General features: G+C 39.9%; 5 protein-coding genes across 5 annotated transcripts; 3 read left to right on the forward strand and 2 right to left on the reverse strand.

Moving 5' to 3' along the window:
- Nucleotides 1-123: 123 nt before the first annotated feature.
- On the forward strand, nucleotides 124-1,301 carry GCS1_2 (Zn finger-containing GTPase- Activating Protein for ARF; the record flags this gene model as incomplete). The annotated part of the gene is made up of 6 exons (XM_064829520.1): nucleotides 124-241; nucleotides 299-388; nucleotides 447-525; nucleotides 580-703; nucleotides 769-1,220; nucleotides 1,274-1,301. 6 exons carry the CDS (start codon nucleotides 124-126, stop codon nucleotides 1,299-1,301), a joined length of 891 nt encoding a protein of 296 aa, XP_064682022.1.
- A 92-nt stretch (nucleotides 1,302-1,393) lies between these two features.
- ATC70_010302 (uncharacterized protein) lies at nucleotides 1,394-2,924 on the reverse strand (the record flags this gene model as incomplete). The annotated part of the gene is made up of 3 exons (XM_064829521.1): nucleotides 1,394-1,429; nucleotides 1,490-1,929; nucleotides 1,979-2,924. The coding sequence occupies 3 exons, from the start codon at nucleotides 2,922-2,924 to the stop codon at nucleotides 1,394-1,396; spliced, it is 1,422 nt and encodes a 473-aa protein (XP_064682023.1).
- Nucleotides 2,925-6,435: 3,511 nt separating this feature from the next.
- Nucleotides 6,436-8,507, forward strand: ATC70_010303 (uncharacterized protein; the record flags this gene model as incomplete). Its single annotated transcript, XM_064829522.1, has 3 exons — nucleotides 6,436-6,875; nucleotides 6,941-7,928; nucleotides 7,986-8,507. 3 exons carry the CDS (start codon nucleotides 6,436-6,438, stop codon nucleotides 8,505-8,507), a joined length of 1,950 nt encoding a protein of 649 aa, XP_064682024.1.
- A 626-nt stretch (nucleotides 8,508-9,133) lies between these two features.
- On the forward strand, nucleotides 9,134-13,696 carry ATC70_010304 (uncharacterized protein; the record flags this gene model as incomplete). The annotated part of the gene is made up of 1 exon (XM_064829523.1): nucleotides 9,134-13,696. The coding sequence occupies one exon, from the start codon at nucleotides 9,134-9,136 to the stop codon at nucleotides 13,694-13,696; it is 4,563 nt and encodes a 1,520-aa protein (XP_064682025.1).
- Nucleotides 13,697-16,167: 2,471 nt separating this feature from the next.
- ATC70_010305 (uncharacterized protein) lies at nucleotides 16,168-16,877 on the reverse strand (the record flags this gene model as incomplete). Its single annotated transcript, XM_064829524.1, has 3 exons — nucleotides 16,168-16,449; nucleotides 16,516-16,646; nucleotides 16,703-16,877. 3 exons carry the CDS (start codon nucleotides 16,875-16,877, stop codon nucleotides 16,168-16,170), a joined length of 588 nt encoding a protein of 195 aa, XP_064682026.1.
- Between the last annotated feature and the right edge of the window lie 3,644 nt (nucleotides 16,878-20,521).

Consider the following 20,521-nt stretch of genomic DNA (forward strand, 5'->3'; position numbering starts at 1 on the left):
TAATATCCTGAGTTGAAATGTTCAATGGTTCTGTACAACGCAACAACAAAAAGGAGCAAATAATATGCCTCCATTTCTTCCTTTCTCTTCTTCCTTTTGGTTCTATAATTTATATCCAACACAATGTCTACAAGACATGCTCGAGTAGCAGACAAAGAGCTGAACGACAAACATACAAAAATACTGACCGACTTATTGCAGAAACCAGAAAATAAGAAATGCGCAGATTGTAAAAAGAAGGGTAACATTGAAAATGTGGAAGCTTTTATCATGGCTTGATCTTAAATACGAAACCTAGATCCTCGATGGGCTTCCTGGAATTTGGGTGTGTTCATCTGTATTCGATGCTCAGGAACACATAGATCTTTAGGTACACACATTAGCAAAGGTATAAGGCAGAATGATGATTGTGGGATTATTTCTTACAGCTAACATATAAAAACTAGTAAAATCAGTTGATCTCGATACATGGATTCCTGAGCAAATCGATAGTATGGTAAAGTGGGGCAACCAGCGAGCCAACGTGTATGTATCGCGTATTATTTTCGATGCTTTTATATTGATTACATCCACATATAGTTACTGGGAATCAGAGTTGAACGGTAGATTGCCAACTGAGAATAATATGGAAATGTGGATCCGGGCGAAATACGAGCAGAGAAAGTGGGCAGCAAAAGGACCAGTACCAGATCCAACTACTATTGTAAGAATGTCTTTTCATTTTTTTTTTTCGTAAAGACTGGGTTGATCTAAGCAACTGTATAATAGCAAACACACAGCAAAAGTAGTTCTACGACATCAACAGTGTCACAAAAACCAGAAAATGGTAATAGTTACAAGCCTAAAAGCTCTAATAGAGAATTTGGTCATCATTACCATACTGCAGCCTCAACTAAGGAGGGAACAGAGCGACCTAGTAGCATCAAATTGAATCATAGTAACGAAAGCATCACAAAAACTGCTATTGCAACACAAAAGAAAGCAGCGAGCTCAGCATTGCCGTTGCCACCAGCAACTGATACAAATGCAAAAATCAATATGGCTTTATTTCAGACACAATTATCTGGATTATCATTAGGAAGGTCATCCACTGGTTTGATCCCAAAAGCACCCCCAGGAAGTAACATGTCATGGACTAATTTTCTAACTGCTCATAAACCCACTGATACAAATACCACACTGGCCCAAACTTCAACAGAAGAGCCACTGATTCCCTCCGCGTAAGTGAGACTTTTAACGATTCATGACAATTTGGCTGATATTTACTGTATAGTGCATTTGCAAATCTACTCAAACAATAGTCCTATCAATGCCCATCACGTATAGAGTCTGCCATTTTAGCTTTGTTTATTGCTCCTCCAAACGACATGCAAATTCTGGATGTGTATTTTAATTAATAACCAGCATACTGATTGTATTCTCTCCAAATCTGCAGCAATAAAAAAATGGTGAATATATAAATTTAAAGCGACTCTATCAGACAACTTACAACGGGTGCTGAAGTACACGGGATGATGCCTATCTCTGTAACAACAGCAGAAATGTACTTTGAGGGTGTTACATCATACATCAAATTCAATATGCTGAGGTTTTGCTGTTGTTTCCAGTTGGCCAAAACGGGAGTTGCTCTATCCTCGGTTTGAACCAAGCTATATGGATCCCCCTTTTCATTCATCACCAACGAGTCAACTTGAGTACGGTTGACAAATTTGTAAGTTTCGCAGCACAAGATGACAGGAATTTGATTGTCTGTTGCTGCCATTGCAATTGCAGCTGATCCGATGCGAGCATACGATGATCCATTGTTGAGAATCGCATGCGATCCCATGAATACTTTGGTTGCTGTTTTCAATGCATCATATATACCAGATATCAGTATGTATTTGCATTTGATCCCACTCTTGACTAGTTTGACGCACAGGTTCTTTCCTGACGTCCGCTGTCAGTAAGCAGATTAACCACAAAGTTCAATACGTACCCTCAAGCAATGGCCTGCTGTCAATCACAATGACCTGAAAGTCTCTTCCAACCTTTTTAGCCTCCAAAAAGATACGCTCAACAACAGACGACTTTGCAAATGTCAGTATAACATCGCCATCTTCAATTTTCGTCAATGCATTGTGCGCAATCAGTTCATCTGCCATGGTGATACGTTCTCGGATGAACCGAGCAATCTGGTTTTGCAGCATTTGACGAGCATCTTCATCTGCAACCGGCGGGTGCATGGCTACTAAATCAGCCATGATCTTCTTGAGCCATCGAATGCACTCCCTTATACTTAATGACATGTATCTGAATTTGAGCAGGAATGCAATGTGAGGATCCAAATGCTTTTGAATGTGACGAACGAATGTAGCGTCGTCAGGAGGCTGATGATCTTTGATAACTTGAGAGAATGTTTCTAAAACAGCGACACAGCGAGCACTGGATCCTGCTATCTTGTATTGGGAAAACAGCAAGGCTAAGGACAGCACTGTTGGATGCAGGTCTTTGTTTTTATCTGTATCAGGCTTTTTGGGTAGCTCAAGATGATTCAAAATACTCTTTCTCTGTTGGTCACTCTTTGCTGCCAATGCTGTGCTTTTAGGCCTAGTGGGATTGTTGATTGGCGGTTTCTTGTCTGCATTGCTGGGTGCACTTGTAGAGGCATTTGCTGTAGATACGCGTTTTTGTTTCTCTGCTCTTTGCTTTTCTTGTAATGCTCGTCGTTCAGCTTTGGTTGATTGCTTTTTTGAAGACGATTGATTTCGTCCCCTTGTATCTTCTGAATTGCTTCCTCCTTGGCTACTTCTCCTGCGAAGTCTATCTTCGATTGAGCTATTAGCTGTTGTTGGAGTACCTAACCATTGAGTTTCATACGAGACTATTGGCTGGCCTATAAGAGGGGAGTTTACGGCAGATGTTGATAGATTTGGTGTGGCCATCTAGTATTAAATAATTAGGCAAGGGCAATTACATGCTTTTCATGTTAATACCAGACTAAAATCTCTATTCTTATATCACAAAATGAAAAGGTATAATATGAATTACTATGATAGTAGCTTGCGAAAAGTGTGTCATGTTGAGTCTTCTTCAAGCGGCGGTCAAATATGCCCTTTGGTACCTGGATTTGACCTACCTACTTGCATTAATCTTAGATTCTAGAAATCATCCACTATTTGATTACCAGCATGGGGATGAACTGAGATGGTCATCCATGCTTTAGGTCGCATCCTCAGAGCCCAAATCGACATTGTAATTCAGTACGGTATATCTGTGTTATAGTCTCTTCATGAGACAGATCAAACTGATAAGCTATTTAACCCTTTTTGCCACCTCAAACATGTAATGCTCGCTGCACCATACTAAAACAACAGACTACAGAACCTGCAAGGTACCATACGCACCACGTCTTTAAAATCAAGTTCCAACATCACAAATGCCAATACAACGAACTAATTTTAGGCTTCCATTAGCATTGATACGCATAGCATTCACCTAGCCCCTTTTATAACGATAAGAAGAAATGACGAGTAGCGATCATGACTAATAACCGACCAGCTGCACCAAGGCAACATTTGAAAGCCTGACTGCATACAAGATGCCAATCCTTGCATATTACAGGTCTGCAATGTCGATAACAGTGGTACAGTAGTCTCGACTCTTTTGACGAATGACGATAACGACGCTGCTAGTCTAGTCGTCGTGGGATAAGAGTCAGAAGATGAAGCGCAGTTGCAGTGGTTGCTAGAGTGATTTATTCTGTCGAGAACACAAGGAAATGATACAAGTACCAAAAAAAGTAACTGTATGGCCAGTATATCTGTCCCCTTTCAAGTTTGTGCACATACATACGGATATAGCAAATTCGAATTGAGAAGAAAAATGTCCACAACTAGAAAAGAAGAAGAAAAAAAAAATGTCAAATTATCCAATATCTTTTTATATGCTCTGACTTCATTCAATTTAATAAATCAAATTGTTCTCTCCTTCTTTCTTGTTATACAATACAGCAAAAAAAAAAATCGTATCATATTATCAGCCAAACAGAAATCTTCCCACCAACAGCTAAAGGATAGGGAGCACAAAGCAGCGTTATAAAAAGAAGGCGGGAACTTAGTTTTAGTGCAAATCTGAGGCGTGTAACAATTTTGTGTCAAGTTGGAAATAATTATAGATTACAAAATAAAGCTACATGTCCAGTGCACACACAAATGTCTTTTATAAAGGTTTATGATCTTTACAGCTATATGTGCATCAGATGCCACTGATCATAATTCTTTATTATTTGTTATGGCTAGTTGACATTATGAAATAGTATCGCATTTTAAGGTTCATACGAGTGCGTGCCATTATAACAAGGAGTCAAGGGGGGGATTGCCAGCATCAGGTCGCTTCAACGATGGGTTACCCATTGCCTAAAGCCCAATCTTTTTTTTGCTAAAGTTCTTTATTAGTATAAATCACTCTTTTTGTGCTTTTATTTATGCGATACAGCGGCATCAGCAGTAGTATATACATGTTCAAAACAAAAACCGGTTTTTTTGTTTGTACATGTATGAATTATAGTTCAGTTGCATTAACGTCATATTATGTGGCCATGCTATGATATGTATAGGAGGGTGTCCATTCTGTATCCTGGTGTAAGCCGTATTATGATCGTTTCAGATGCGTTATTTTGAGCCATGTATTACAGAAAGCTTAATCACAAAAAGCCAGAATCAAACATTTGATACGGTGCCTACACCAGGCCTCCGTGTACCTTGTATACCAAAACATGGATCAGCTCTTTACATCAAACTATATATATACACTTTAAACGATTAGCAATCCCAAAATGCACATACCTCCCCTAGCTATTGTAAGCTATCTTACATGATAAAACAACAACAAACACTTGTTGTCTTGTCTGGATAAAACCATCAAATGTAAACAAGTTTAACAACGAGCATTGACGTATACAAAGTAGCCGAAAATACAGAGAAAGAGAGAGAGAGAGAGAGAGAGAGAGAGAGAAAGAGAAGGTTCAGTTTCTTCTTTTTCTCCTTTCTTTTTGGCCACCTTGACTTGTCCCCTTTGATTCCATGGAACGTGGAGATGTTGATCCCGATAGTGTAGTCGAGGAAAGAGAGAGAGAGAGAGAGAGAGGGATATTCTAGTATCTTGATCAGGGGAACATCTGGTTACTGAGCTTCTCTTGAGCCTATATTTCACAGCAAATCATTTGTCATTTGACGCTGTGTGTATATATGTATGTATGTATGTATGTATGTATGTATGTATGTATGTATGTATGTATGTATGTATGTATGTATGTATACAATCGAATGCCAGTGATTTTGTGATCGATATTGTTGTTGTTATTGTTGTTGTTTACCTTATCATCATGACCATAGAGCTCATGGGTGGCAAATAGAAAAGCACAGATACGAACGGGGACAATTGAGGGGATATTGTCAAATACTAGATTTTATAAGAGAAGGGGGGGGGGTTGCAATAAGAAGCAACCAGTATATGACATACATAAATGATTGACAAGGATCCGCTTTAGTGGCAAAAAACATCCAGGGCGGCAATAGTAGGGATTAATGGATACAGTATCGATGGATACAAAATGAATAGTGGTTTGACATTGCTTTTAATATAATGGTATCCTAAAGCCCCAATAACCACCATAACAACAACAACAACAACAACAACAACAACAACAACGACGACAACAACAACAACAACAACGGATAATCTGAGATTATACACACACAAAAAAGAAGGCTGCACAAACAACGGTGCGACAACAAGGTCTTGTTAAACAGGTTTTCTAGAGCCATTTGTATCCATCTCAGAGTGTATGGGTATGTTATTTATAACCCATGCAACCCACTAAAACGACATTCAAGACAAAGAAAGTAGGGGCCGTACCTCTTCCGGTTTCTACAAGGCTGCATTAATTCGAAAAGCAGGAGTGGGTGCTGTTCAAAAGGAACGACACTTGGGTTGATGTGTGTGATACAATTGACGAATTATACAACAAACAGTTTCATCTAAAAAAGATGTTGAATTTAGACTAAAAAAGCTAGGCATTTCTGCCGCTGCTGCTGATGCTGTTGCTATTTCATGGAATCTACTAGACCTGTCATCCTGGAAAAAGAGCGCCCAGGCAATACCATGTCATGTATGGTACCATCGATAATCAGCCATCCTGTGACCAGACTGCGTCTCTATCTATATATCAATACTAACAGGAAGAGGAGCGTATATAGCATCGAGATTATGTATGTGTTATGTATGTGTGAATCACTGAATGAGATAGACACTGTCTTTTCTTGTGTAATTTTAAGGGAGAAAAGGGGATGGTGTAAGATTGCTGAACCATATAAATACTGGTTTGTAAACTGGAATTGCAATCAATCATCATCTCTTCTCTCTCTCTCTCTCTCTTCCTCGCACAATTCAAAAATGACATACATGTATTATGCTTCGGCTGCCCTTTTGGTGACATTTTCCATTTATCGACCCTTTATTACAAAATTAGATAAAGTGAAATACGGTGCACTCGGGGGCGCTTCATTTCTTGCCCCGTTTGTTATTGATTACAACAACAGAGCAACAACAACAAATCAACAACAGCATCATCAACAGCACAACATGACATCCATTCTACACTTAATACATGTCAATGCATCAAATATGCCTGTTTCATCTGCCGCATCATCACAGAGCTTGGTGTCAGATGCAGTGGTATTGTTTATGCTTACTGCTTTTATTGTGTCTGTCTGTGGTCTGTTTACAAGATGGCACTTCCCAATCACCTTTATAAAGCCAAACGCAAGCAGTCTGGTGTCTGGCTTTGTTCGCCACGGCCTGTCTATTTTAATCATTTTGATGGCCATCACTAGGTAAATTAAGCATCCCGCATTCTCTCCTTTTTAATTCAAATCTAATTAATTACCATTAAACACAGCCAATACGCCTCTCTGCAATCAGTCTCATTTGCACTGACCACCATCGGCTTATTGTGGTACATTGCTGGACCGTATTTCATTCGCAGAGCTAGAGTCATTGCTGCAACTGCCATGATTTCAACTCTTTTAGGCTTTTTTGTTTGTTGCACAGCATATACCCACAGCAAACTGTATGCAACATCCATTTTAGACTGCACTCTATTTGTCCTTGTGCTAGTGCTATCTTGTAGTGCAATTGACTATCTTGATACCATCCTTAACACTTATCCTCATTTGGTCCAAAAAGACAAATCAAAGCAAGCAGCGCTGCAGAATCAAGCTTCCTTTGCATACTGGATGGCCGTGGCTCAATTAGTCGCTAACATGCCCAATGAATCTGATCTCCATGCATCCCCTATTGAGGATCTCGAAACCGCTATTCGTGTGTTGGGTCCTGCCTCAAGATCATGGAAGACAATGGCCGCTCTGTTTCCTGTTAACTTGCGCCAAGATCTCTGCCTCTTGTATGCCTTCTTCCGCACTGCTGATGACTTGGTGGATGATGCTCCTACTCCAAAGCAATGTGAGCAAAATTTGATTACTATCCGTAAATTCCTTCGTGAGGTCTTTTTCCCTGCTCAAGCCAACAAGCAGCACTATCTACAACAGGATTTGACTCTCCCTGGCCATATCAATTGGAATTACTATGCTGCTCTGCTCCCAAATGAAGACGTTCTCGCTATATTTAGAAACTTTGCTCGTATCTCACACTACCTGTGTCCTCGTGCTATGTCTGAGCTGACTGATGCCTGGGAACATGATCTGCGAGGAGAGCCTGTGAAGAAGCAAAAGGATCTTTTGAACTATGCTGCTTTGATCTCTGGTACATTTGGAGAGCTCTGTACATGTGCCATCATGTACAAGACCGGTCGCGGCAGCTGGGGAAAGCAAAAGAATAACAAGGCCCGCAATGAAGATGTCTTATCAAGAGCTAGAGCTACAGGACAGGTAAGACATGATACCAAGGATATCAATACCTTGTACTAAGCAACTTTTTATTCTTAGTGTCTTCAATTAATTAACATTGCTCGTGATGTGATTGCTGATAGTTTTGTGGGTCGTTGTTATGTTCCTCTTCAATACATGCCATATCCTCCTCAAGACATGTACCATATCTTGAAGGTTGCAAGAAATCCTCTATTGGTGGGCGAACAAACCTTGAAATCCTTCTCTATTCGAATCTTGGGGCTAGCAGATCAAATTTCGGATAAGGCTCAAAAGGGCATTGATGGCTTACCAGAGGAGGTACAAGACAGTATCAGAGCTGCTTTCGAGATCTATATGGCCATTGGACCCACGCTTGTTAATGACCCTGGTTTCCCTTTGCGTGCAAAAGTGCCCAAGCGTCAGCAGCAATGGATTGCTTTGCGCTGTATCTACGGTTTCCGTGGTCCTGTTGCTCGCGCTATGTCAACTACATTCTATGAAATGGTATCCATCTACTCTCGTGCATTTGCTCGTCTGTCCAACACAAGAAAGACAGCAGCAGCAGCAAGAGCCGTGGTAGCAGCAGCCACAGCAAATTAATTCACTATTTTACCTCTGTATCTATTGTAAACATCTATTTATTATTAATATATTTATTATTTCATCGTATATCCCTCTGATACTCCCTCTTTCATATGAATAAAGTAAAACAAAACTACACCATGAATCAACCATGAGCAGTAAACATGAAGAGGTGGTTGATTTCCTGAGCTCCATCTATCAGTGGTCTGAATAGACGATTGATAAATTCGAGTCAAAACAATGCCGAGTCATAACCCTCAAATCTTGGTAGTCATTGTAGCATCTAAAATATATATACTGGAAAACTATGAAAAAAAAATAGACAAGCCAATCATATCCTTTTAAAATTTAATAGTATTAAAAGCCAGAACAAACGAGGGCATAACCACCGGCGAAGCCGGCAATGGGGAGGGGGTTTGGGGGAGGGGGCTTAGCCCCTCCACCAAGAATATAAGGCACCAAAAAAAAAATTTGATACATTGCTTTTTGTTATTATACGTACGTAATAATATGCCTCCTACTATTCAAACAAGACACTGCACGACCTGTAGAGCTGCTCTTCCAGTAGACTATGCTTATCGGAAATGTGATTCATGTCGAGTAAGTAAAATAGCTTTTAACGCCTAATAAAACCCTGAGACGCAATGGTTTATTTTGTTTGTACTCAAATTCAGGAACGAGCGCGAAATTACGCCAGGCAAAGAAGATTGGCGAATCGAAGAACACCAAGAGCACCTGCAGCGTTTGTATCAGAACTTGGAAGAGTACAACGTTCAGATTTGGGCAGAATGGACAACCAATGTGATGGATGTGGAGCTTTGCATTGGGCCGCAGAGAGGGCTGTTCAACAGCGAGTAAACGACAACTGCTTTCATGCTTGCTGCAAAAAAGGTAGAGCTGTCTTGCCCCTTTTGCAAGAGCCTCCCGAGCCTTTAAATAGCTTGATCAACGGAAGCCATCCTCGATCCTCTCATTTTTTGCAGCACATGCGACAATACAACACTTTGTTCGCATTTACATCATTTGGCACCGATGCTACGCCTGAGCAGCTCCAAAGGGATAGAGAGAATGAGATGAGAGGCGGCATCACGCCGGTTCGTGTTCATGGGGAACTCTATCACTTGCAAGCACCACTAAATTTGAGCAATGTGCCAAAGTATAGCCAGCTGTACGTTTACGACCCAGAGTATGCCGCTGCGATTCGCTGTGCAGACCCCAGAAATCAAGGATTGGACGACACGATCATTGAGCAACTGAGTGAAATGATTGCTGATCCTGTAGTTTGTGGCAATCCATTTGTAAGCATCTACAAACATGCTCACGAAATCCTGAAAGAAGAAGAGGAGAGGCAAGCTCAAGATGGTGTTAGCGAGAATGCTCACATCAGGCTCAGTCCTCAGATGCAAATGGAATTGGTTGTTGGCCAGGACAGACGCACTCAAAATCTGCCAACTGTCAACGAGATTGCTGCCATCATTCCAAACGAGTGTTCTGACAGGAGTTTCAGAGATATTTTGATCACATATCGTAGCAATTCCTCGGCCAGGGCTCAAGGCCAGTTTAAGCGTATCAATGAGACGCATGCTGCATATATGCCTCTTCATTATGCTTTGCTTTTTCCTAGAGGTGAATATGGGTGGAATTGGGGCCAAAGACTGCAATCGTCAGCGCAAACTGCTGATGCCATGATTATTGAGAGCGAAGAAGATGAGACACCAGCAGAGCAACAACAACAACAACAACCACAAGTGTCAGATAGCCGACTTACCCAAGGCGTGTTCTACAGATTTCGATTGCATGTTAGAAACAACGAGTCAAAGATCATTTTTTTGTCAAGACGTCTATTTCAACAATATGTGATTGATGCCTGGGCAATCTGTGAGCAAACAAAACTGAACTGGATCAAAGTCAATCAGACGAATCTTCGCGCTGATGTGTATAAAGGACTTGCTGATGCTACCTCTGCTGCTGACTCAGACCTCGAACAGGTGGGAAAGACGTTCATCTTGCCCAGTAGCTTCACTGGTGGACCGCGATTCATGATGCAGCTATATCAAAATGCAATGGCTATCTCTAGATTCTTTGGTAAGCCAACGTTATTCATCACATTTACTGCCAACCCAAACTGGAGGGAGATCCAAGATGAATTGTTGCCAGGCCAAACAGCCGCTGATCGCCCCGACTTGGTTGCTCGAGTATTCAACCTTAAGCACCGAGAGCTGCTTAAAGACTTGAAAGACAGAAAGGTCTTTGGCTGTTATAAAGGCATTGTAAGGACTATTGAGTATCAAAAGCGTGGTCTCCCTCACGGTCATATGCTATTGTTTTTGGATGCAGAAACAGATAGATTTGATACGCCAGAGAGGATTGATCAGATCATTTGCGCTGAGATCCCAAATGTTGAAGAAGAACCTGAATTGCATGCAATCATCACTCGCAATATGATGCATGGCCCATGTGGCGAGCTAAACTCAAAGTCTCCGTGTATGGTACAAGATGCTTTTGGCAATGATGTATGCTCAAAAAAATTTCCCAAAAACTACCAGACAGTAACGGTGACCAGTGCTGATGGTTATCCTACTTATAGAAGAAGAAGAGATGGTCGTTCTCATCAGGTGCGCGTCAAGGACAAGTTGGGTGTCTACCGCGATTTCCACATGACGAATGAGTGGGTGGTGCCATACAACCCTTATTTGTCAAAAAAATACAATGCCCATGTAAATGTCGAAGTATGTGGTAGCGTCCAGGCAATTAAGTACATCAACAAGTATATTTACAAAGGCTCTGATCAGACAACGCTCAAAACTACAACCACCACCACAGCCACTGAAACAGCAAATGCCACTACCACAGCAACAACTCAGAATAACGAAGTGGCCAAGTATCTAAATGGCCGTTATATTAGTCCTGTTGAAGCTGCATGGAGGTTGTTTGAATTCCCAATGCATGAGGAAAGCCCATCTGTTACTCCACTTGCTGTGCATCTTGAAAACGAGCAACCTGTTTATTTTGATCCCCAATGGCCACAGGAGAAAATTGACAAAGTATTGAGAGAGAGTCGCTCTACTTTGATGGCTTACTTTCATTACAACCATGCAAATCACGGCAAACCCGGTTTTCGACCGTTGCTTTATCAAGAGTTCCCTGAACATATGACTTGGCAGCAGAATGCAAAAAAGTGGAAGCCTAGGTCTTCGAGTAGAATGTCAATTGGGCGCATGTATTACTGCAATCCTGCTGCCGGTGAGAGGTATTATCTGCGTCTGCTGCTCACAGTTGTCAGAGGAGCCATGTCGTTTTCTCATCTGAGAACTGTCAATAATCACGAGTACGCCACCTTTCGCGAGGCCTGTATGATGCTGCATTTGATCGAAGATGATGGAGAATGGACCAGAGCCTTTGAAGAAGCTGCTACCTTTGCCTCTGGCTACGCAATGCGTTCAATGTTTGTCTCTGCGCTCATGTTCAACTCATTGGTATCGCCTGTTCAGATTTGGGATCAATTCTGTGAAAGTTTCTGTGATGATCTTGAGCATGCAATCGTGCAAAAAGGGTATTCGCTGCTGCTCAGCGTGCAACCTGACGCTGAATTTTACCATGGAACGCGAAGTCTTGATTACGGCTTATATCTGTTGCAAACATCTCTTGGTGCACAAGACAGATCTCTAGGTCAGTTCAATTTGCCTTTGCCTCTCTTCAACTGGAATGGCTTGATAAGCAGAATGACTGGCATACAGCGCAATTCATTGATACTCAATGAAATGTCATATCTCCAAGATCAAGAAGCCTTTTCGTACCAGCAAAAGTACGCTCAAATGAACGCTACCCAGAAGCACGTATTTGATACCATCACCTCCTCCATCAACAGCAACACCAATAGCTCACATTTCTTTTTGCAAGGTCCAGCTGGCACTGGCAAAACCTTCATTTACAATACTCTTTGTCACTTTTATAGAAGCCAAGGAAAAATTGTTCTCTGTGTTGCCTCCTCTGGCATTGCTGCTTTGCTACTTCCTGGTGGGCGTACGTCGCACTCTCGCTTTGCCATTCCACTCAACATCCACGAGCAGTCTGTGTGTGCAATCAAGAAAAACGATGATCTTGCTGATCTCATTCGAGAGACATCATTGATAATTTGGGATGAAGTGCCAATGCAGCATCGATATTGCTTTGAAGCTTTTGATCGAACACTTCGTGATATTTGTAGTCGTGGTGATGAAGTTACCTTTGGTGGTATTCCTGTTGTTCTTGGCGGTGATTTTGCTCAAATTCCACCTGTTGTTAGGCAAGGTGGCCGTCCTGAAATCGTCAATGCCTCACTGAAATCGTCAAGATTATGGCCCAAATTACAAAAGCTGAGCCTGACTGAGAATATGAGACTTGCCAACTCCAATGACACAGATAGGCAATTTGCAGATTGGATAGGAAAAATGTCGTATGAACCATCCATGATTGGCAGCATTGCTTTGCCCTCTTTTTTGAGGCAGATGACTGATCTTGATCAGTTCATTGAAGATATCTATCCTCAGCATGTTCTGCAGTGTCCTCTGCAAAATAGTGATTTCTTCAAGGAAAGAGCTATTCTCTGTTCAAAGAACGTCAACGTTGATGCTATTAACAGCAAGGTGATGGAGAACGTGATTGGGGAAAAGGTCACTCTGTACTCTGCTGACACAGCTCAGTCTGATCTGACCAACACGGAGACCCAAGCCTATCCCTCAGAGTATTTGCAAACCCTTTCGCCTTCAGGGCTGCCGCCAGCAGTTTTGGAGTTGAAAGTAGGTCTTCCTGTAATGCTCTTGAGAAACCTCAACCCTGAAAGAGGTTTGTGCAATGGTACAAGGCTGATCATTCAGCAAATTGGACAGTATGTCCTCAAGGTGAAAATCCTCGGAGGGTCAGGTGCAGTAGAGTTGATTCCTCGCTTTACATTATCAACATTGCCTGGTACATTACCATTTATTTTGACTAGGAAACAGTTCCCTGTAAAAGTGTCTTTTGCGATGACAATCAACAAGTCTCAGGGGCAATCCCTTAGAAAAGTCGCTGTAGACCTCAGGAGTCCTGTTTTCACACATGGCCAACTCTATGTTGCCATCTCGAGAGCAACATCTGCAAATGGTATGACAATTCTACTGCCAGAAAATGCGACTCGGACAGAGAATGTTGTCTACCCAGAAGTATTATATAATATAAATGCTGTATAAAAAAAGTTGGTCTGTAACTCCCAACTCCTGTCGTCTCAATCAAGTTTCAAGTCTATTTTTTGTTTTAAAATCTTCGAATCGAATATAATCATTGTTTAAAACCTACTTGATATACCAAATTTTTATTATCTCTGATTTGAAATGTCTTCGGCCAGAGCCCGCAGGGCGACGCCGTCATCGAGCGTAGCGAGATAGATCGGCTAGTCTCTAATATATATACTGGAAAACTATGAAAAAAAAAAAGTAGACAAACAAATCATATCCTTTCAAAAATTTAAAGAATTAAATACCATACAAGGTGAATGAAGCCGGCATTGGGGAGAGGGTTTGGAGGAGGTGCTAAGCCCATCCACCAAGAACGTAACGCATCTAACCCAACATTTGGTAACACTGGCCTAGCAGTTTTACCGTAGCGAAGGGAAGGTGCAAGGCCATAGTATTTAAGCAGCAAATTCGGGTTTTCATTTCCATTGTTAATAAGCTTACCAGCAATATAATGCATCAAAATTTGCATGAAACAGCTTTACCAATATTAATACGCCTCCTCTTCGAATTAAAAATTACTCAAGCTACAGAACTGCCTTTCCAGTAAATTGCAACTACCAAAGATGTGATTTATGCCGTGTAAATAAACTCTATACAGCAATACATAACCAAGTTTGGCCGCTTTCAAGCCTTCATATCTTGACATATAGACCTTTATGAGCCATCGGAATGACGCCAAACAATTGTACTCGAGTAGCAGTAACTTCCTGGCGCTTTTGCTCAACTTTTTGAGTCAAAAAAAAATATGGCCAAAAATCGACTCAAAACCATGAGGGATACCTCATGATTTTCATCGAAAATCAAACGATCGCATTTTTCACCTTGAAAACGAAGACTTTTACTATGGTATATATCAAATCAAAATGTTTCTCTCGATCCAAAGCAACTTCTGAAACCACTTTTATGAGGTCTTCATATGCAAAATTTTGACTCTCTGGGCAAAAACCTTATTTCATATTTTCTTAAACTACTCAATAAGTTTATTTAAAACATCTATTTTACTTTGCACCATTGGAGGCGCCTTGAAAAGTAATCCAAGAGTGTATTGGGAAGCAGAGGGTGATCATTACAATCTTATAGTCGAAATTCATAAAATAGATTAAAGAAATCGAAAAAGGACGATATCTGTCCAATAGTGAACAGTAAAAAATAAGCTGTGTTCTAATTTATTATGTCGGCAGCGGCATTGCTGCTGGTTGGCCTAAATGCCTTTGTGTTGATAACAATGATGGTGTGCAATGCTGATTAAATGGGTATCATGGAGTTGAAAGAATAACTGCTTAGCTCAAATACCTTTTTGGGGAGGTTTGCCTCACGAAGGTGTCTTTTGCAATGACAATATCTCAAAGCAGTCGCTGTAGATCTTACACAAGTCCTGTGTTTACTTACGACCAGCTTTATGTTGCCATCCTATTAAGAGTATCAGCAGCAGCGAATGATATGGCAATTCTATTATCAGAAAATGGCAATTGTGATGTACAAATGCTACATAAAATTTGAATTTTCTTTCACATTGTCCCAACAATAGGCTTTGTTTGATATCAGTGTAAGCAAAAAGGATGCCGAGGGAGATACCTCCTCTCCTCCACCTGGTGGCTCTAATATAACCTTATTATTATTTTACTAACTAATAATAAATTGTCTAAAATCTACTTGATATACCAAAATTTTACTATGTCTGATTTAAAATGTCTTTGGCAAGAGCCCATACCATCAAGCAGCGTACCATGGTTTTATTGTATAATAAAAAAAAAAAAAGTAAATAGGAGCCATGAATCTATTATCACATCACATATCTCAATCTGTGTGCATGCCGATGGATTGTGTAATGAATCTGTTCATTGAGTTGAGCGTGGTTGACTAATATGTCGTTGATTAAGTTGGTCTCAATCAATAAAACCACATATCGTTGACGTTGTCTGAACTGACTGACTTGTTTAAATTGTCTGATTCCTACTTGTGTCATATAATGTGGCATTTACTTTTTCAATGTGCAACTAATTCTAAGCAGATGAAGGTATGCCATCATGAAGAGTTTTGAGAAATAAGATCCATAGCCAGGATCATGTCCACTTGTGCATCAAATGTCAATGTAACACCATTGCATCCACTGTTCCTTTGAAGCGTCTCGCAATAAAGCTCATTTAAAAGTCATGGTGCTATAATAGACATGTGCTTTACAGTTTCAGGGCACATTCAAGACATAAAATGCGGTCGCTCAACCCATACAACGTACAGATCAGGTTGCATTGCCTTTCACGCAGTAATAGCAGGACCCTGTAATCCTTATCATACAAGATCGCATATCACACTAGCCATTACTCTTTAGACCACCCAGAGAATGCTTAAATTTATTTTATGTATTAAATACGACTCAGTTTCAACGCATGAAACCAGCAAAAAAAAAACAACTATTAAATATGAGATTACAATTGCACATAGGCAACAACTAAAAGAGAAGACACGAGGAGGAACTTGGAGATTTGAACACCAGCGTTAGCGGCAGAGCTATTCTTGTTAAAGATACTGGCTGGTACAGAAGTGGTAGCTGCGGTTGTACCAGTTGAACCAGAAGGAGCAGCAGCTGATGAGGTAGGAGTTACAGGTGCAGCAGAAATTGTAATGGGAATGCTGACATTTGTTTGAGAGACATTATCAAGAAAGACAACTTGATAAGCACCAGCTGTTGTGTTGGCGGGAATATTGTACTATAAATGTTGAATATAACTCGATTAATAACATGTTATACATGTAATATTTCTGTTTTCATTTACATTAAATTGATGCTCATACACTGTAGCACCTCCAATTTGCTTTTGGTAACTGAAACCTTGCGAGATATCAGCAGAAGGAGTCAATTGAACAGAGCTGTTTGTGCCGACCAAGGAGATGGAGAGCTGGAGATCTGTGGTTTAACTGATGAGCACCTCATTTATTGCCAATTTAGCTCGCTATACTTACTATCAGCTGTTGTGTTGTCTGCAATATCATAGATACATGGAAGGATTTGACTGGCAACATAAGGGGAATTAGGGCTTGGAGAGGTAACATTGTACTGATAGTTGGGGGATTGCACTTGAGCATTGACAACCGCGCTCAAAGCCAAGGTGGAAAGTAAAATGATAGATTTCAACATTGCTTATATGTGATGAAGAAAAAAAAGAAAGAAAACCTCAAGATTTCCAAAAGAGAGAGCGAGAGAGAAGTATTATTATTTATATAGTGGGGTGAGGGGGGTCAAAGAGGAGGGGTTATTTTGTGTGCAATGTTACTCTTGCAATTTTTATGGATGCAAGGAAACTTCTCTGATTATTGGTTTGTTTAACTTTTGACATGGTAACACCGAGTGCGTGTTGTTGTGATGCAAAGTCTATAAATAGGGAGTTTGCTGGTGAACAGCAGAATAGTAGCAGAAATGTGTATTATACACATGTAAATAATGCATAATAATTCTCATCAGCTGTGAATTCAGACTGTCTACTTGCGTGATATCTCCACACTGTAATGTTTCCATCATCAACCCTCAGATATACTATACTACTTGCTGCAAACAAGAGTTTCAATCACAAATGCCGCCTGATGTTTCCTGATTTACAGTATGTCTGGTAGCAAACACACATCATTTGTATGTCATAAAAAGCCTCAAATGCAGTTATGTATACCGTGTTCTCTATCTCAATGCTCTTATAGATCACTCTATTCACTACAAAAGTTGACTATTCATCAGCATTTGAGTATTGTGTTACAAGCACATCAAACTGTTTCTGCAATTTCATTGTAACGCGCAAGATGTTGGTGGTATTTTCCTGAATCTCTGTTACAAAAGGATCTTGATTGATTTCAAACGTAATTTATTAAAAATTTACCCTGGATACAACTCGATTCCACACAAAATTTGATCTAATATGCCTAAAGCTCGATTCGGATGCTAATCCATTAGTGGTGAATCACGTTTGACCGCTATTATTTGATATTTGCATCAACAAGAGACTACACCAATAGTCAAAGATGATGGGATGATTTGTTATAAAAATAGTTTGATGAAAGGAAAGCCGAGCAAGAATATTCCAACATCGAAAAAACAAGTTATATATAGACATGTATAGTATCGAAGTCCTTGTACAAGAACCTTAATCTTATGTAAAAAAAACATCGTGTTACCATTTCACCATCCAACTGATTGGGTCGTCATACTGCTAGTACCAGCAATTGAACCTTCGCACACCATCATGTACTTTGCAATACCTATCTCATTTGCTTCCCAAGCAACTTTTTCCTCATAATTATACCATTACAGGCACTGATGTTGCCAGCGCCAGCAGCAAAAACCAGTTTAAATTCTCTCCCGAGATGAGGATTTTTGATCACTTTCTCCAGTTGCTCGAACCATTTTGTCAGATTCAACTATGCAAACTGTGGTAATCGTCCCATACTTTCTAATCGTTTTTTAGAGTAGTTCCTGAGGCAAATCTAATGGTACTAATAAAAAATGCTTTAAACAAACTTATCGAGCAATGTTTGAAAATATGAAATGCTATTTTCCATATAAAGGTCTCACAAGCAAAGATTCAGGGATTGCTTTGGATCAAGAGAAACATTTTGATTGAATATCATAACACAACATAGTCTCTAGACACTTTTACAATCATAATATAAAACGTGAGTAGCCAGGCATTTGTGAAGCATGGTCCATATATGATAAGAGGTTTTATATTAAATTACTATCAATCAACAATCAAGTTTCTTCTAGCATTTTAGCTATTATTAGTTCTGCAATATTAGCCAAAGACCCGTGGCAGCGCGAGCCACCTGAACGTAGGTTGGTTTCCACCAAAATAAACCATAGGTCAGGAAACTAACCGAAGAATCGAAATGCTCATCGTAACATAATAAATTTATGGTCCATAGACACTTTCAAAGTCTCTAAAAGGAAAGAAGCTGATCTAACAAGTATTTTGATAGACTGGCGCTATTAAATATAGAACGCAAGAAAAATAGCATGACTAGCGATAATTTTACGATTTGCCACCTACTTTTTATACGCTTCAAAAGCACTTATTACTGTATTTTCTTCATGATGAAAAAGGCATTGAGTTTGCCAGCCGGCATCACCAGCCAAAATAAATTCAAACTCAGACATCTGCTCTACTCCAGATTGGCCAGATTTTGGTACTTTTTCGATTTGATTGAACTACTTTAGCAGATTCGACTATAGAAATTTGATAATCATCCTATGCTTCTTTAAGCTTTCTTGGAGTGCTTTTCAAGGCGCATCCAATGGTACCAAATAAGATAAATGTTTTGAATAAACTAATTGAGTAAATTATAAAAATATGAAAAGAGGTTTTTGGCCAAAAAGTCAAAATTTTACGTATCAAAGTCCTACAAAGATGATTTTAGGGATTGTATGGGATCGATAGAAACATTTTGATTCAAGATATACCATAGTAAAAGTCTTCGTTATCAAGGTAAAAAACGCGATCGTTTGATTTTCGTTGAAAACCATGAGGGATACCTCATGCTTTTTGGTCGAATTTTGTCCATGTTTTTTTTTGATCCTTAAAAAGTTGAGCAAAGGTGACAGAAAGTAACTGCTGGATGAGAGCAATTCTTTGGTACTATTCTTACGATCTAAAACGGCCTTGAACGCGAGAAAGCGCAGCTCAAATGCACCCATATTTTGCTGTATTAGGCACACCCTTGATTAAAAAAGGATTATATCTGTATGATACTTGCCCATATATGAAGTAGCTACGTGTATATGGATGTAGAGCATCACATAAGAATCAGATCCACAGATAATATAAAGGGTTTCATGTGTAATTAGAGGGTCAAAAAGAAAGTAGCAGTATTTCAATAAGATATTACGCAAGGGCAATCGGTAGAGCGAGCTACCGCTGCGCAGGTTGGTTCTCACCTAAGCAAAGTAAAGGTAGAATGCCGTCCGAAGCATAAACACTCATATGCCCTAGCAAAAACCTTCATTGTCGAGGCCAAAAACGCGATCGCTTGATTTTTGAGGTGCCCCTCATGGTTTGGAGTCAATTTTTGACAATCTTAAAACGTTGAGCAAAGGTGTCAGTAAGTAAGTGATGGATGAGAGCAATCATCCAGTGCTATTATGGCATCTTTTAAAACGGCTTCTGATGCGATAAAATACGACTCAAATATATCCAGAATTCAATGTTTTTCGTATATATTTGAGCAGTAAGAGGTAAGGCTATTATGCTGTATACCTTTATATGAGTTCTTTTGGATAACACAGATGTGGAGTATTGTAAGAGAGATATAACTACAGCTACGGAATGTCTTCATCTAGTGTTGGTATGTTAAACAGTGACATTTCAGTATTGCTAGGATAACATTGAATTGGGTCGAGCTTCTTCCATTTTCAACCACACTCTTACAAGAGTTCTGAATTATTTTTCTCGATCCTCTTGTCAGCTCAACGTTAAAGAATCTCATTTCACAGTGCTTGCTTGTTAACAGAAAACGCATAGGGCGATCTCAATCATGAATGCCATTGTTAAAATGAATTCTAGTGCCAACCAACATGGAACTTGCTCGAGTACAAAGTACATTTTATACTGCACTTAAACATAGACACGGAATCAACGTATTCCATTTTCTCTTCTCAACCGTTGGATATGTCTCTCTTGTCAGTGCCTCAACGTCCGGCTATATGTCCAAATTATTCAAATCTATACTACAGAATTTATTCGTCTCTATCTTCAAACCAACTATCCATGTATATATATATATATATATATATATATATAT

The sequence above is a fragment of the Mucor velutinosus genome (genome assembly GCF_035048745.1).
Source record: "Mucor velutinosus strain NIH1002 chromosome Unknown tig00001564, whole genome shotgun sequence".
Taxonomy (NCBI): domain Eukaryota; kingdom Fungi; phylum Mucoromycota; class Mucoromycetes; order Mucorales; family Mucoraceae; genus Mucor; species Mucor velutinosus.